Source organism: Sebastes umbrosus, chromosome 8 (assembly GCF_015220745.1).
Source record: "Sebastes umbrosus isolate fSebUmb1 chromosome 8, fSebUmb1.pri, whole genome shotgun sequence".
NCBI lineage: Eukaryota > Metazoa > Chordata > Actinopteri > Perciformes > Sebastidae > Sebastes > Sebastes umbrosus.
The window spans coordinates 2033252-2051689 of record NC_051276.1 but is presented as its reverse complement, the minus strand read 5'-3'; the positions used below and the strand labels follow the sequence as shown (position 1 = coordinate 2051689).

The 18438-nt window shown below is 42.0% G+C and overlaps 1 protein-coding gene across 3 annotated transcripts; it reads right to left on the bottom strand.

Annotated features, from left to right (window-relative positions):
- Positions 1–10647: 10647 nt before the first annotated feature.
- On the bottom strand, positions 10648–13482 carry LOC119493299 (selenoprotein P). Of its 3 annotated transcripts, none has more exons than XM_037778469.1 (5): positions 13325–13482; positions 12519–12749; positions 11966–12178; positions 11758–11875; positions 10648–11634 (listed from the first exon to the last, which is right to left on the bottom strand). In XM_037778469.1, the coding sequence occupies exons 2-5, from the start codon at positions 12719–12721 to the stop codon at positions 11011–11013; spliced, it is 1158 nt and encodes a 385-aa protein (XP_037634397.1). In that variant the 5' UTR covers positions 12722–12749; positions 13325–13482; the 3' UTR covers positions 10648–11010. The 3 variants fall into 3 exon arrangements, with proteins under 3 accessions (XP_037634397.1, XP_037634398.1, XP_037634399.1); XM_037778470.1 differs by having other exon boundaries at positions 12519–12752; positions 13325–13470; XM_037778471.1 differs by having other exon boundaries at positions 11038–11634.
- Positions 13483–18438: the final 4956 nt, after the last annotated feature.

Genomic DNA, 18438 nt, shown 5'->3' with positions numbered 1-18438 from the left:
CTTTATTCCCCAATAGACCTGACACTGAAAAGTTGTGATGTTTTGCCTTCCTTAGTGTCTGAAAAAGGTGATTCCTCTGGATAGTGTAATTACTGCAGTGTATCAGTACGTGTTCAACAGTTTCTGGATGGTTACAGTGTGTACATTTCCCAGTTGGGTGCTTGCCTATTCGATATAATGTTTGATTAAGACCTGTATGTCCGATTCTCAGTCGAGTGATGATATTTTCTTCCCTTCTTTTCCAGCCCACCTTTCTCCCTGCTCCAACATGTTTCTGTATATTGTACATATGCCTTCCAGTTTCCTGCTCATCCCAGTACTCCTGCCATACTTTTTGTGCATAGTTCTTGATGGATGGTTTAGCCTCAGCTTTACTTAATGGAATTTGTAATTCTATATTCTTAATTCTTAGTGTTTGTTTGGCCAGAATGTCTACCTGCTCATTTCCTTCCACACCAACATGAGCAGGAACCCATATGAATCGTGTACCTGTGCCTTTTATTTCCATCCTATGCATAATGAGAAATATTTCATTAATTATATCCGTTCTGACTGATGATCTACCAGATCCTATGCTTGTGAGTGCTGAAAAACTGTCCGATGCAATAACAGTGTTTTTTATTTCCCTCTCCTCTATCCACTGCAGGGCCAATAATATTGCCAATATTTCTGTAGTATATACTGACACATCATTTGATGCTTGTTTCTTGATGTAGGTCTCACTCACTGGGATATAAACTGCTGCACCTGCACACCCTGTCTCAGGATCTTTGGAGCCGTCTGTAAATAAAAACACGGAGTCTGTGAAGTGCTGATCAGAATAGTTCTGGACTATGCGTCATGCTGGAATTTTCTTTGACTTCTCCTTCAATTCCTGCTGTATTTTGAGGTCAACATTTGGTAAGGGGAATAACCAGGGAGGAATGGAGGAAACTGAAACTGTAGAGCAATATTGGAATTGACATAACCCTATGTTTTCTGCCTTTGCATCACCTACCCACCCAAAGCTTATATTCCCAGCAGTCTGTCAAAACACTTTTGGTAGGGTGAGTTTCATAATGCCCCTGAAGATTAACCCAGTATACCAGCATTCATTTTATTCTTCTAATCCGTAGGGGCATTTCTCCCACTTCCACTTGCATTGCTGATACCGGAGATGTTCTGAATGATCCACTAATGATTCTAAAAGCCTGAGCTTGTAGTACATCTCATTTCTTGAGTTTTGAGTCTGCTGCTGACATGTAAGCTACACACCCATAGTCAAGGACAGATCTCATGAGAGCCCAGTATATATTTTGTAAAGATGCTCTACTTGCTCCCCACTCCTGTCCTGTCAAACAACGCAGTATATTGATGACTTTTTTACATTTGCTCCTGATTTTGTCTAAATGAATGTTCCATGTGAGCTTTTCATCAAACCAAATCCCCAGAAATCTACAGCTTTGACTTGCTCCAGAGGTTGATCATACAGTTTTAGGGAAATGGGTGCGATTTTACGCCGTTTTAAGAAACAAATAACTTGTGTTTTTGCTACTGATAACTTGAATCCCCATTTATTCGCCCATTTCTCCACCTCAGCTATTGCAGCTTGCATTTTCTTATTAACAAATGATACATTGCGGCCTCTTATCCAAAGAGCTCCGTCATCCGCGTACATAGACTTTCCTATGTTTTGCTCAACCTGAGAAAATCTATCATTGATCATTATATTGAATAATAACAGACTACATACACTACCCTGTGGAGTTCCACAATCCACTGCATATACATTTGAATATTCTGCATCTACTCTTGCCTGTATTTTCCTGTCAAATAAAACGTCCTTCACCCAATTATATGCTCTACCACCAATTCCCAATGAATTCAATTTAATGAGTAACCCTTCTTTCTAGAGCATATCATATGCTTTTTCCACATCAAAGAAGACAGCTAATACTACTTCTTTGTTGGTCTGTGCTTTCCTGATGTCTGACTCTAAGCATAAAACAGAGTCCATAGTATTGCGACCCCTACAGAACCCACTTTGATGTGGAGATAAAAGAGCTTTACTTTCCAGGAAATAGGTTAATCTCTCTGTAACCATTCGTTCCATAATTTTGCATAAATGAGAGGTTTGGGCAATAGGTCTGTAACTATATGGATCTGAGGGGTCTTTCCCTGGTTTTAGAATAGGCACTACTACGGCTTGTTTCCACACTGAAGGAAGTTGTCCAGTTTCCCAAACTCTGTTATCCAGTCTTAACACAGTGACCAGAGTGTTATCTGCCATGTTCTCTAACATTGTATAGCATACGCCATCTTTACCAGGTGTGGTCTGACGTGCACAAGTTATTGCTCTTCTCAATTCAAACATACTAAAAGGCAGGTCTATTGGATCTTCTGATGTCTCGTTTTTCTCTAATATTTTAGATTTCTCCAATAAAACTCTATTTCTACAGCGCCTGGCCTCATCTGTTAGGTTGTCGGAGCTGTGAACTTTCCTGAATGTTTGCGCCAGAAGTTCAGCCTTTTCTAGGTTGCTGACAGCCATTTGATCCCCCCTGTTCATCACTGGTAACTTATAACTCCTTCTGATCCCACCCATTCTCCTGATCATGCCCCAGACATCTGAAAGCTGTACTTCTCTTCCTATACTGCTACAATATTGCCTCCAAAATGTGCGTTTTTGGGTTCTTATTGTTTTCCTTACTATTGCCTGTGCCCTTTTATACTGGATCAAAGCATCCTGCGAATGAAGTTTTTTGAGTTCCCTAAATGCTTTATTTCTGTTTTTTATGGCTTTGCTACATTCGCTATTCCACCAGGGTACATTCTTAATACGTTTAGTTCCTGTACTCCTTGGGATTGTTTCCTCAGCAGACTGAATTATTTCATTAACTAGTTCACCATTAAATATGTTTACATCCATTTGATAATCTTCTTTAATTCCCTCACATCTCGTTGCACTTATCTCTTGGTAAGCAGCCCAGTTAGCATTTTCCAACTTCCATCTAGGAATTTTCTTTCCCTTATCAAAATAAATTTTTACACCAACTTTAGTCAGTACGGGGTAATGATCGCTGCCCACTGTAGTATGCTTTATTACTTTCCATGTGCTTACACCTGCTAAAGTACTATTTACAAATGTTAGGTCAAGTGCTGCTTCTGTGTTTTGAGTGCAATTATACCGTGTTCCCTCCCCATTATTAATACACACCAAACAGTGATCATCTATAAATTCTTCTACAACTACACCATTTGCATCTGTGCTATTGCTCCCCCACAATGAATTATGTGAATTAAAATCCCCACACCATATTACATTATTTTGCAATGATCCCCCTACATCCTCCAATATACCTTGACTTAATTTCCCGCATGGATTATAAAAGTTAATTATATCTATATCACCTCTGTCAGTCCACACCTTAACAACAATTGATTCATGCTCAGTGTTTACATGCATTATCTTGTAACTCATTTCATTCTGTATGAATGTTGCAACTCCTCCACCATTACCAGATTCCCTATCTCTTCTAACTACAGAATATCACTTTACAACAAAATCCCACTGTGGTTTCAACCATGTCTCTTGTATACATATTACATTAGGTTTATTTTGTAAATTATCAATGTACTTCTTAAACTCCTGTCCATTTGCTATTAAGCTTCTCGCATTCCATTGTAGCAGAATTAGCACCATTAAGAGGATCCAGCCCATGTTTGGGAGGATTGTGTATCTTCATTCAGAATGTCTCTAACTGTTTCCCATTGTAACCCATTTACTTCAAGGTACTTCTCAGCTGATCTTACAATTATTTTAATCCTTTCATTGCGACTTTTTGACTGTGCCGAACAGTTGATTATTCCTGCCATAAAGAGCACAAAGTCACTTTTTCTGACTAGCAGAGTTTCCTCCTTCAACTTATCACATCCCCCATATTTTCCAACATCTTCATTCACAGTGTTATTTTGCTTTGTCACCTTTATGCCTCCTGAAACCTTCTTTGCTGCCTCTGCATAGCTGATTCCCTGATACACCTTGACTCGCTGCACCTCTGCCGCTCTTTTGCTGACCTCACATCCACCGTACGCTGAACTATGTTCTCCGCCGCAATTGCAGCATTTCAGCTTTGCTCCCTGGGCACATTTGCCATACTCATGTTCTCCACCACATCTTCCACACCTTTGGTTTCCTTTACACACAGCCGCCACATGTCCAAATCTTTGACACTTAAAGCATCTGAGTGGTGGGGGAATATACAGCCTGACATCATAACACATATATCCAATGAAAATTTTTTCGGGAAGTTTTTCCTCCTCAAAAGTGATCAGCACTGAGAGACTGTCACTTTTAATGCCATTTCTGTTTGATTTCACTTACTTTTGCATTAGTTATGTTTGCTTTAACATCGTCATCTGGTATATTTACTGGGATCCCTGAGATGACTCCCTTGACTATTTTTTTGTCACCAGCTAGGGAACATTGTACTTTTCTGCCATTTATTTTGTTCATCCTGATTGCTCTCCCTTGTTGTCCTCCATCCTTGCACATAATTAACAGTGATCCGTTTCTCAACACTTTAGCACTTTTTATTTCTCCGATTTCTTTATATATTGATCTGGTAAGTTGTATTGGATTCCACTCTCCAAAAGAAGCCCCTTCTTGCGCAAGTTTAATGATTACCTTATAATCATCTCTCCTCCTCTCTGTTACAGCTTCTCTGTCAACAGAATCACTATCATCCGATTTATTATTTGGATTCTTTTTACGTTTCTTTTTCCGAGCAATATCCCATTCTCCGTAGCTCCCGCCACCTAATTCCATCTCGCCTAACTCGCTTCCTGATCCGTCACTTCCCTCTGCCATCTCCTGTCCAGTCACAGCCCAGTGTTGCCAACCGCCCTTCCTTCTTCTTCTCTCTTCATGGCTCATCTCCACCAGCAATAAGATGAGTTAACAAAACGATCAATAAGATGAGTTAACAACACAGTCCTCTTCTTCTGCTGCTTCTTCTTCTTCTTCAGTTGAATTTGCGGCAGACTAGACGCATCGACGGCGTACTGCTGCCCTCCGCAGGTCATCTGTAGAAGAAGAGGAAGAGAGAAAGAAGAAACCTTTATTTGTTATATACATACAGGTACATCCATGATACATCCAGGTACATACATGACATTTGTAGACCTCTGCTGTGTGATTTATATCTTCATGTAGAGTCTAGTGCGATGGAGAACATTTATTACAGAATTGTTTTTTTTTTTCACAATTTCCCACACTGAGAATTGACTTCGATGAATAATCTTTATTACACAGCTACTTACTTAATCAATCAATATTTGTACACAAAAACGGTCCGCCAGGATCCGATATCAGAGCTGCACCCATAGCAACGGTCTGTTATACATAGCAACGGTCTGTTATACACAGCAACGGTCTGTCATACACAGCAACAGTCTGCTATACATAGCAACGGTCTGTTATACATAGCAACGGTCTGTCATACACAGCAACTGTTTGCTATACATAGCAACGTTCTGTTATACACAGCAACGGTCTGTCATACACACCAACGGTCTGTGATACACAGCAACGGTCTGCTACACATAGCAACGGTCTGTCATACACAGCAACGGTCTGCTATACACAGCAACGGTCTGTTATACATAGCAACGGTCTGTCATACACAGCAACTGTTTGCTATACACAGCAACGGCCTGTTATACATAGCAACGTTCTGTTATACATAGCAACGGTCTGTCATACACACCAACGGTCTGTGATACACAGCAACGGTCTGCTACACATAGCAACGGTCTGTTATACACAGCAACGGTCTGTTATACATAGCAACGGTCTGCTATACACAGCAACGGTCAGCTATACATAGCAACGGTCTGTTATACAGAAATAACAGACCGCAGAACGCTGTGATTGACCAATCAGAATCGAGTATTCAACACAGCCATGTAATAATCGCAGATAACTGATAGAACATGGACATATCTGAAAGTGAAAGACAATAAACCATGAGTTTACCTGGAGATTGGAGCCTCCATCAAGGATACTGATTTGAGAGAATCAACATCAAATTATATTTAAGTATGCGGATCAGTGAGTGAGAGAGCGAGCTGCACTAAAACAAGAGAGAGGGGTTACTCACACCGAACAGTCTACAGAACCTGGGTGAAGTATCCAACGAGGACACCTGAGCCTATTTAGGGGAGAAAACCAATGACAACACACACACACACACACAAGAAAAATGAAGTGTGTTTGTGATTACATACATTGGGAGTGAAAGTGTGTGTGTCTGTGTGTGTGTGTGTATGTATGTGTGTGTGTGTGTCTCCATGTATGAGAGAGTGAGAGAGAGAGAGAGAGAAAGAGAGAGAGAGAGAGAGAGAGAGAGAATATTCACTTACATTTGAACAATCTTCAGACCCTGGGTGAGGTGTTACATGATCAATCAGTCAGTGAGAGTGTGTTACTCACACTAAAACAATCCTAATGGTCCCATATCATGCTCATTTTCAGGTTCATGTTTGTATTTTGGGTTTCTACTAGAACATGTTTACATGCTTTAATGTTCAAAAAACCCATTATTTTTCTCATACTCTGCCTGATCACTCCGTTTTAGCGCATTTCGACGGAATGGCAACGGAATTGCGTTGCTAGGCAACAGCTTGGTCCATGTTTACTTCCTGTCAGCTGATGTCATTCACATACACTGCAACAGGAAATAAACTGTGAAACATGTAGAATGTTTACGTTTCAAACTGTAAAATGGTCTAAATATTGTATATTTGTGACATCACAAATGGACAGAAATCCTAACGGCTTGTTTCAAACGCACAGTTATTGAATACGGGCTGTGTGTATTTCTCCATGGATTGAGTGTTTTGATACTTTTACAGTATTTATATAGCACTTAAACCTGATTTATAATATAAAAGACATGAAAATCTCACTTTTTACAACATGGGACCTTTAAGATCATAGTCAAGCACCTATTTAGGAGAGAAAAACAATGATAACAAAAACTATGTTGGTGAATGTGTTTTCTCATTCTCATTCAGTTACTAACTCGAAGGAATGAGTTAATACAAATGTTCTCCTAGGGGTTTAGGGGGGCTCTGTATGCAAGAGTAATTCAACTGAAAGAAAAAGTCTGAGAAAGAATGTGGTGTATGTGGTATATATGAGGCCAGTAAAGAGGACAGGCTCCACCTGTAAACTCTCCAGTTAGCTGTTGTTGGTGGTGGTTTGTAATGTAAACCTTCATCGCCACCTGCTGACAAATATTGGGCAGAACAGTTTAATAGCACCCTTTACATAAACCTCCAAAATATGTTTAGTGAAAACAGTTTTATCTACTTAACAGAGACATACACGTCTGTCTATTGGACTCAAATGTCATGCTATAGTCTCTTGTGAAGATTATAAATGTACAAGTATTGTGAGTAATATGATCCCTCTGCCTTGTTGAAGTCAAATGCGTCCAAGTTCCCAGGCACGTGCAGGACAGTTGCCAAATACTGCAAAGAGTCATTCCCTCCAGCCCAGACCCAACAGTTCATCTCATGCAGCATATTTGAGAGTCAAAATGGTTTATAGACATTCATGGTTAACTTTTATGATTTAACTTTAAAGGGACTCTATGTAAGAATCAGAAATTGCTTGTTAACAGCGACACCTGTGGCCGTTAAGTCAACGAAATCAGCGTCCTGTTGCTCAGTTCGCGCTTGTGCTCGCTCTACATAGACATGAACGAGCATTGATCAACACAGTGAGGCGACACACGTCAGCTAAAAGCACAATATCACTCTATTTTTCAGCTGCTTGGCAGTAATGTTAGCTGACCAGACGAAGGTCTCTCCATGAATCAATGCTGATAATGTGTTTCCTGCTTCAGCCTCCCGACCGTGAGACACCGGAGTTTTGGTCGGAGACGATAACGTTACTCTTCTGCAGTGTGTAGTGTGCGCGCATGCACGTGAGAGGTGGAGCGAACGAGAACGAGCGCAGTGTGTGAGTGAAGGCAGACAGGCAGAGGAGCAGAGTGCTGCGTCGACTCCGGCCCTGGAGACCAAAGCTACAGTCTCCCCTGTGTCTTCTGGCAGCGGTTGGGGGGGCTGGAGAAGGATTAGTTGACACTGTTTTGCAAGACGGGTTTCTGACAAACAGAACGCAGCAGGTCAGGGTCAGCAGAGCCCTCTCGGAACCCAGGTCGATCAGCACTGGTGCCCCTCAGGGTTGTGTTAGCTCTCCAGTCCTCTTTACATTATACACAAATGACTATAAGCGATCCCATCCTGAGAACTTTATTATTAAGTTCTCTGATGACACAGCCATACTCAGCCTGCTACACAGGGATAGCAGCCCACTGGACGATTTCTCTGAAATAGAGGAATTTGTGCAGTGGTGTGACAACAACCATCTTGAGCTGAATGTGAGGAAGACAGAGGAGATGGTGTTTGACCCAAAGATGGTGGGTGACCTCAGGCCTGTGGTTATTAAAAATACACCTATTACACAGGTCTGTTCATACAGGTATTTAGGGGTCCACATCGACAACACTCTCAGCTGGAAGGTACATGTTGGAAACCTCTGCTCCAAACTTCAACTGCGGATGTACTTTTTACGCAGACTCAGGTTCTATGGAGTGGAGCTGAAGATCATGTCACTTTTCTACCGGGCTGTCTTGGAAAGTATTGTAAGATATGGCATCACGGCCTGGTACGGTAACCTAACTGTGCAGTTGAGGTCACAGATTTCTCGCCTGGTGCAGACTGCCATGAATATTATGGGGGTCAAAAACCACCCTACCCTCCAGATGCTTTATGAGCAGTCTGTCATCAGACATGCACAGAACATTGTGTCAGACCCAACTCACATCTTACATCAGGAGTACCAACTTTTACCTTCCGGCAGGAGATATAGAGTCCCACGGTGCAGATTGAACCGTTACAAACATTCATTCCTGCCGATGTCTATTAAACTCCTCAACAACTCGTAACATCAGGCTATCATAATGACAGTGCAATATGTTAAATTGGGACAGTGCAATATGTTGCATATGTGTAATATTGGACTATTGTCTGTGCAATATGGGCAACACGGTAGACGGTGCAGTGCACTACCGGTGAAATACCTGCCATGGTGTGTGTGATAGTGTGTGTGATAGTATGTGCCATTATGTACATGGACTGTGTATGTGTTGGAACATCTGTTTCTGTGAAACTGTTTCCCTGTCTGATGTGGAATTGTTTATTATTGTTGTTTATGCTGTTTTAATTTAGTGTTTGTAACTGCAGTTGGACAGAGTCCAGGAAAAATTTCCCCACGGGGACAATAAAAGTATATCTTATCTTATCTTATCTTAGATATAACTTTGCTGTTTTGGTGCTTCTGTGTAGTTTGTGTTGGAACAGCGTAGCCACACATGAGTGCGCATAGGAAACACCGACCCGCAATGATTTATTAGAGTGTAAGTGTAAGAAGTTACAAACAGTCCCTTTAACAAGAACACACACACAAACTCAAAAAAGTAACTCAACCATCTTTATTCAACTCTCAGTTTCCATGTTTGAGCCTTAACACAATACAGTTCTCTGTGCGAGCATCATGTTTTCAGGGTGACTGTCGTCTTCCCCCAGAAACCGTCATTAAGTACAGAGTGTATTCCAACAGTCGCTCATTGCCTCACTCATTTCCCCCCTTTTCTAAACAATAGTCTTGTATTTTTTTTTTTTAAAGCAAGCTTTGTGTTTTTTGCAACTTAAAGAAAATCTAGAAAATGCAAAGGAATGCTAAGCACGCAACATTTAAAAATGTGCATGTTTGTGATAAAAAGATACACCTGATATATGTTTAAGCTTGCAGACTTAAGAAAGTCATTCATGGTGCCGTTATATGTGCTCAAGAACAGGGATCAATAGCATGTGCTACAGACAAACATATCGCTGGTATAAACTTTTTTTTAGGTTTGCTTTTAAATGTTGTAAGGACTTTTTTTCCCCAGTAATGGGCCAGTGCTTTCAGGTTTCCTCAACAAAAATGTAGCATTTGCTACAACCTTCTTCAAGGATTTCTTACCTAATTCACTTTATCTGATGTCATTTGTTGTTTGCAGTATTTTCAGATCTTTTTTTTCTGTTCCCTCAAATATCCTCGATAGCAAATGTTTAAAGTGTTTATCATGTTCCTGAATTGCCCTCTCCTCTCTCTCCTGCCTGACTTCATACAGATGCCACTAGAGCGTAGTTTCTGCGTCTGGATTCATAAAGGATGGAGAGAGCGAGGTGGAGGAGGCCATTTATGAACATGACAACCACATACACGCCTGAGAAAGGATGGGAGCAACCCACTGACAGACACGCAGAGACAGGTGACACATGGTATATATTAAAGGGGAACACCACCCAAAGTAAGAATTCCAGTATTATTTCCATGGCCTAGGAAAGTTCAATCAATATCTGTGAACATGAGCTCCTCTCTCTCAAAACCAGAAACCAGAGAAGGAAGTCTCAAACTTGTGATGTCATAGGGTATAAAGTCCGGAGCTGCTCCATAAAAAATGAATGGGAGACTGATTTCGTATAGAACATCTCTCCCAATTCATTGTCTATGGAGCAGCTCCACACTTTATACCCTATGACATCACCGGTTTGAGTTTTAGCTCTCTAGTTTTTGGATTTGGGAGAGAGTTGTTCATGTTTACTAATATTTTTGGACTGATTTAGACCATAGGAATAACATGTATGAATTTTGAAAATGGCCGTAGTTCCCCTTTAAGGCACAACCAAATTATTTGTTGCCAAATGTGCCGAGTTAACAAGCTGCCAATGCACGCTTTGCTCGATGTGTTTAATGTTGGACTCATGTTCATCTATCCCACATGCTGTCAGGGATTGCCCTGCCCTCTCCCAGGGTAATACTTGTTGGTAAATAGAGCGCTTGGCCCCGGTGTTTCTGGCTGGTATTATTAATGTGAAGCTGATGTCAGAGCCAGCTTACAGCTGCTCTCATGTTCAGCTCACAACACCTGGGGGTCAGGCTCATTGCGCTGGCTGAGGCTGCTGTCAGTCAGCGGGAGGCGAGCGTCACTGTCAGGTCTCCCTGACATTATTGGCTGCGTCGCCCATCAGCCCGTGTCACTGTCAGGAGGCGGGTAGCGCCTCGTCACAGTGTCACAGACCAACCGGCTGCTCGCTCCCTGCGTCGCCAAACAGCCTGCGTCAGTGTCAGCATCAGCTGGCCTTAGGAGAGGCGGCGTTGTCAGAGCCTGCTGTCCACTGTCAGCTGTGCTTTGACTTTCACCTGGCCTGCTCTTGTGCTCAGGGCCTCTGCATGTACACTGCTTGCTGCGTCTGGCCTAAATCTAAATGATCCTGCCTTTGACCATCTTGCGCATGCCTCTGTGGTCTAACAGCTTGCTGTTCATCGTGGCTTCCATGGTGATGACCATGGTTGTGATCATGGCCATGGGGCTGAACAACACCCTGGTTATCCCCATGGTGGCCATGACCATGGGGATGTCCATGATGGTGACCATGCCCGTGACCACGCCCGGTGTCTTCCTCTACAGCTGGGGTGGCGTATGCGTCAGGCTGTGCGTCTGCTCTCACAGTGCACTCCACTGGTGTGTCAGTGCTCTGTGGAACAATTAGGAGAAGAGAATGAGCTCATCTTTGATTAAAAGTGTTACCAACGTATTATCTGAGGACTTATGCTTTTTGAAATGTATGTATATTCTAGCAGTTATGTGTGGTCTATACCTCGTGTGTGCAGTCCCCACATATGCGTCTGCAGTAGGTATCTCTGATCGAACCCTCAACATGACCTTGTCCGATGATGGAGTACGGAAGAGAGATGTGGTTGGTGAGACGACCACACCTGATGGCGAAGGGATAGAAAAACATGGTGAGGAACCAAAAAATGTAAAATATTTGCTCTTGAATGAACTATCCACTACAGGTAACAAACCTGTCATAAACGAAGAAGTCATCTTTCTCTCCGGTCAGTGCCTGCCAGACATTAGGCTGCTGCTCCTCCTGTTTGTAGAGGGTGATGTTCTCTGTCAGTCTCTGGGCCAGCATGGTGTGCAGGCGCTGTGCTTGCTCCCCCTGCTGGTTAACCACCATGTAGACCACGTCCTTCAGACCCTGACTCTCCAGCTTCTGGCGCAGGCCGTCCATTCTGCTCAGAAGGGGGAAATCAGAGTTGAACAGTGTTGTTTAGAAAGCTTCCCTGGATGAATAGGATGCACTTCTTCGAAAAACAAACTTTGTAATAGTTGCATAAGAATGACCAGTCTGAGCCTGTTATACCTTGCTGCCAACTTAGCAAGCCTTGCAGAATGGGCCAACATTTCACTGGCAGTGCTAAGATTCAAATATCATTACTGTAACGCTTCCTGACTACCCAAGGCAGTGTGAATATCATGCTTTGCCACAGATTTAGGGCTCCTGTGGTCATGTTCTTGAAAGACAGAAGTGCATAGCAAGAGGTCAAAGGTGGACACACGATTGGCACACACCTGGAAGCCTGCACCAAGCAGAACAATCAGCTGGCCTGTAGAAGGGCCACCACTGTCACCCGGCCCATGGCCCCCTTCATGGGCTCCACCTCCCCTATCCTCCATGCTGGCGGCAGCTGACAACGAGGCCCGCCCCCGTCACTCTCTGCGCCGCCCCCATGGAGCAGGCAGAGAGTGGTGAGCAGGCTGAGGCACGCCCACATCTCTGTGGTGCCTCCTCACTGCCCCAATCTGCTGAGCACAGAGAGAGAGAAGGGAGGGAGGAGATGGGGAAGGGGTGAAAGAGGAGACAAAGGGAGGGGAGAACATTAGAGATTGGTTGAAGTCTATCAACAGCGTACAAAAGGTCAGAGAAGGGTTATCATTTGTACATTCTCCAAATCCCTGTATCCTCCCATGACTCTGAGCAAAGCAGTTTATTTGAGGTCCCCAAATCTGTCCTCATGTTGTTTCTATACAAACTGAACTCGTGGATTCACAGTAAATACAAAGAGTATAAAGCAGTACAGTGGAACAGGAAGCATACTTGAGTGTTGAAAGCATAACGTTTAAAATGTCTGCACTGTGTTACCATGCATGACAGACAGAAAGGTTACATGAATAAAGAAAATTGTTCAGTGGCTGGTTGAAGTGGGATACATTGATACACTGCATATTTGCATTTATGAAAGGTATTGCGCAACACCCCTAGGTCCCTGTCTCTTAGCATTTCTCCATTTATATATCGTAGCTGTAAAGGGGAACACCAGCAAATACTTTTTGCTTTCTTGGTATTTACTGCAAATGTAATGAATTCTGTCACTTACCCTTTGGTAAAAAAGTTTCTCTCTCTGTGCTCAGCTCTGCGTTGCTGCAACTCCTCGAACAAAAACAAGTCTCTTCCTCCGCTGCTCCCCCTTTTTATACTCTGCCTGTTGTTTTTCTGTCTGGAGGTAGGACAAAGTTCAGCCCCAACTGTATGCTGATGCCTACACTTTTTCTCAAGTTAGAAAAAAAGTCACAGTGCATGAAATCCACTTGTTGACAGGAAACAAATGCTTTTTTAATGAAAAAAGGTTTCGTAGCAACTGGCAGTTTGACAAATTCCTTCGAGAGGACTGTGTGAGGAGAAAGAGTCGCCTCTTTATTACGGCCAGTTAAGATATGTCAGCCAGCGCTGGAGATAGTGCATGCATTTGCCTTGTAAATCAAATTGAATGCTTTTACATCGTGTTGAGTATATTATTGAGGTGTATTATGTCTAAGAACATGGATTGTGCAATTCTGTTTTTCACTTTCAGAGAGGGGGAGTGAAAAAGGACAGAGGGTGGGACCTTGGTTTGTTTCCAGCATGGTTCTGCAGGGTCCACACAAACACAGCTATACAACATGCACAAGTGACATGATTAGAAAAAGTAGGCCTATCCATACACACGGGCAGTAAAATAGGAAAATATGAGCAGGGTATTGTACAGTACTGAACATGGGAGATCCAGTGAGCAAGTTCAGGGAAGGCCAAAAGAAAAAATAAGTACAATAAATTAGAAAAGAGGAATTCAGCTCACCAAGCAACAGGGGAAATTTAAATTATGAACATCATTTTGCAGAAATTGAGGAGGGACGAAAAAAAATATGGAAAAAAATCCTTTATAATCCATCAGCCGCTGAAGCTAATTTACAGTTTGAGGTGCTTTACTATTTATTCTGGAGAAACGTATCAATTCTTGTTAAAACCCAGTTTTAGCTAAGGGAACAATTATTGCAGCAATCTATGAGACAGTTTAAGTATATTAAAAAGATGCAAACAGCCTCAAAGTCCAATCAGGCAGACGATATTGTCTGTGTGCAGATATAGGCCATGCAGTTCGGGACAGTGAGAGCACTTTTATAAGATAACTGAGGTCAAATGTCCGGTTTTAACTAGGCCATCAAATGTCAGTGGCGTTGTTTAACAAAGAATAAAATGCATTTAAACACAATGTGAATATAAGCTTTTATCCGAAACTATGGTGCAGGGGATGGACACAATAAAAGTAACACCTGCACAATTGAATACAATAGCCCAGCAGTTTGCAGCTTGTTGTTATAACTGTGTTAGAGAAATGTTTTTTTTTTTTCCATGGTGATTTTTAGGATGTATTTTGCAGTGTTGTTGGGTTGGGTTTCCCAGTTGCATTAGGTGTATATAAACTGGAAAAACAAAGTTCGGAAACTTGTGTTTGGTCGATTATTTCTCTGTTGTTACAATGGTAATGGGCATTGTATTTTACATCGTTGGAAAGCCTGTTTACTTACCTTCGCAATGATGTCCAACTTGTAAGGATCATGCATTTGTGGGATGAGCAGCACAGCTGATTATGTGAGTAGCGCCCAAGAAAAATTTGCCAAAATACTCCGTCAATGGTAAACAGTGTATTCTCCTGTTGGTGTTGACTCTTGTTTTGAGTTGTTTCGTGGATTGGATGATTGAACTCTCTATCAGTAACAAGGAACAAACAAGAGATATTGGCTATTTTAAACTTTATTCATTTAATCCACCGTCAGGAGCCTCAGTAGCGGTGGAAGATCCATACGCAGCCACAACAGCCTTGCACCTTCTCCTCATGCTGGTCACCAACCGGGTCACACGTTGCTGTGGGATGGCGTTCCATTCCTCAACCAGGATTCGTTGCAGGTCAGCCAGCGTGGTTGTGTTGGTCACTCTAACACGTACAGCACGCCCAAGCTGATCCCACAAGTGTTGAGTTGGGTTGAGGTCTGGACTCTTGGCAGGCCGTTCCAATCTCTCTACTCCCACATTGTGGAGGTAGTCTGTGATAACCATGGCTCTGTGGGGGCGAGCGTTGTCATCTTGGAGGAAGAAGTTAGATGCCAGATTGTGGAGATATGGGATCGCCACTGGCTGCAGAATCTCATCCCGATATCTCACTGCATTGAGATGGCCTTCAATGATGACAAGCCTTGTTTTGCCAGTGAGGGAGATACCCCCAGAGATGCTGGACAGTGCTGGCGAGCTAGCCAGATGTATGGTGGACTGAGACAGCTGGAAGCTCCACTTGAAAGCCCGTCTGGGTCGACCCAATGACATCAATTCCGATAGTTGTATTATCACTCTTTCCATCCACCACTATTGGTTTTGTGTTATCAGTCCTACTTGTATTAGTTATTACAGCTGCTAGGCTACTATTGTGGCTGCTTCTCTCTCTCTCTCTCTCTCTCTCTCTCTCTCTCTCCCTCTCTCTCTCCCTCTCTCTCTCTCTCTCTATCTATCTATCCCCCCAGCCCGTCTCGGCAGATGGCCGCCCGCCCTGCGCCCGGTTCTGCTCCAGGTTTCTTCCCAGTAATCGGGGAGTTTTTCCTGGCCACAGTGCGCTTGGTGGATCTTGTTGGGTCTCTAAACTATGGTGTACGGTCATAAACCTGTTCTATATATAAAGCGTCTTGAGATAACTTCTGTTATGATTTGACGCTATACAAAAATAAATTGATTTGATTTGATTTGATTTGACCATTGGCGAAACATTTTGGCAAATTTAATCAGCTGTGCTGCTCATCCCACAAATGCATGATTCTTACAAGTTGGACATCATTGCGAAGGTAAATAAACAGGCTTTCCAACGATGTAAAATACAATGCCATTTAGCATTGTAACAACAGAGAAATAATCGACCAAACACAAGTTTCCGAACTTTGTTTTTCCAGTATATATCTACAAGATTTACCACTTTAAGTTCTCACAATTAAAGCTTCAGTAGGCAACAAGTTTTTGGCATCATTGGACAAAAAAATCCATAATAACCTTTCAGCATATTGTAATTCAAGTGTTCTGAGGGAAAACTAGACTTCTGCTCCTCCTCATGGCTCTGTTTTCAGGCTTTAGAAAATCATTTCAGAGAGAGTTCCTATTGGCTGTGCTCCGGCTGGTGGGCGGTGCTTGGTATTTCCTCAACAGATCTCAACATGGCTGCCGTGTCACAAACTTTCTGATTTTACAGCTAAACAGTACACTACAAGATGATTCTGAGAACATTTGAGGAGAGAAATAGGCATTAACAGAATATTGATTCATACTCAGCGCTGCCTAGTTTGACCGTTTGGTCAGAGTTTGGGTGTGATTGACTCGTGGCTCTCATGTACAGCAGCTGGACAGCAGACTCCAGATCAGCTCTGATTGGTTGTTTTCCTCCGGTCTGTAAAATCTTGCTGATACCGTTAAGAGCACCAGAGGACACAGAGGAACAGGTTTTTTTCAGATTACCTGTCTCATGCACTACTGTCAGGATATAGTGACCATTTTATAAAAATCACTGTTTTTTAATCATATTTGCTCCACTTCTACAATCTGCAGCTTTAAATATTTGAGACAGTAGTGAAGACAAGAAGCTTGTGCTGATTTCGGGAGTTCTGCCAGGAACACTTGAGCTGAACATTGTAGTAAAGTTAGTTGACTTGGTTGTATGCTTTAAAATTTGGGAATGCCCCTTGCTGCATACAAGCAGCATTACATACCGACATGGAGGTTTCACAGCAAATAATCCCCCAAGTAGAAGTTAAAATTGGAGATCTATAAGGACTCAAAAAAAGTAGAACAAAAACACATGGAGGCTGTGGTGCAGCAGAAAACATGCATCAGTTTACAGAGTAAATGCAGGTATCAGGTATCAGTGTCTATAAGCACAACCTGATCAGTGCAGTGAGATGCGATAGCTTTATGACCCAGTATTAGGCTACTCAATTACAGTGTCTGGCACTGCCTGAGACATACAGTATGCTCTTTATCAGGGCACACTGACCTGCATATAAAAATGTATATCAGTAAGATCTGAATTGATAATATGTATCCATACTAAAATGACTAACAGTAAAACAGATGACACAATATATTGAAAAACCTTTGTCGGCATAAAACATCCTCAGAGATACTTCACACTTTGGCGCTTACATATTTACATAGTAACACAGATACACCGTTATGTACAGTTTATTTGCCCCCACTCCTTTATAATTTAGGCCATTGTAATGCTGTCCTGCATTTTCATTCATTTATTTTATCATCATTTGGCTACTTTGCACCTCCCTTTATTCTGCATGTATGTGTTTTTCAACTTTTAATTTGCCTTACTATGGCTGTAGGCTATATTTTATTAATAATTAATTAATACAGTGTATACATTCTCTGTGTATATTTATTTTATTAGCATTTTAAAGTATACAGAGTATCCTTTGTTTGGATCAATAGTCTGTCTTATCTTATCTCTCCAGAGTTCAGCCTTATATAAGATGGGGGATGCATGCTGAGACATGTATTTTTGTATACACATGTATGTATGTTTTTTGCTTTTTTTAATATTCACATATTTCATGGTGATAATAGGCTTGCAAAAGTTGCAGTGTTATGGCATCTGAATGCTGACCCTGTTCTATAGCATACTGCTGCTGAACGAGAACTTACTTTTGATATATTTTGCCAACAAAACAATGCCTCTTCTTTAGTTATATTTGAAATTTGATTGCAGGACTGGACTTTTTCTTGTAATATCTTGTATTTTAATAGTCTGGTTGTGGTCCCTTTACTTGGGTAAAGATCTCAATACTAGCCTACCACTGCTTACCAGTAACAAGGATATAGAAACTGTGGTGTAATATAGGCCTACACTGTATAACAGCCTATCGCTTGAAGTGAATGTAACTTTGTGCATTAACAGGGCCTGGTACATTATGGAAATGCTTGTTGTGTATTATATATGGCTACTTTGACAGGGAAGATGCATTGTCATTCTTATTACTATTAAATAAATATATGATAATGTGATAAATATGAAATCGGTGTAGACTAGTTCTTAGTTTGCCTGATTCCCAGCAGGCTCTACTACTGGTGAAGAACATGTAAACAGTCGTCACTCACCGCCGTCACTAAGCAACGCTCCTCGGCGTCCTTCAC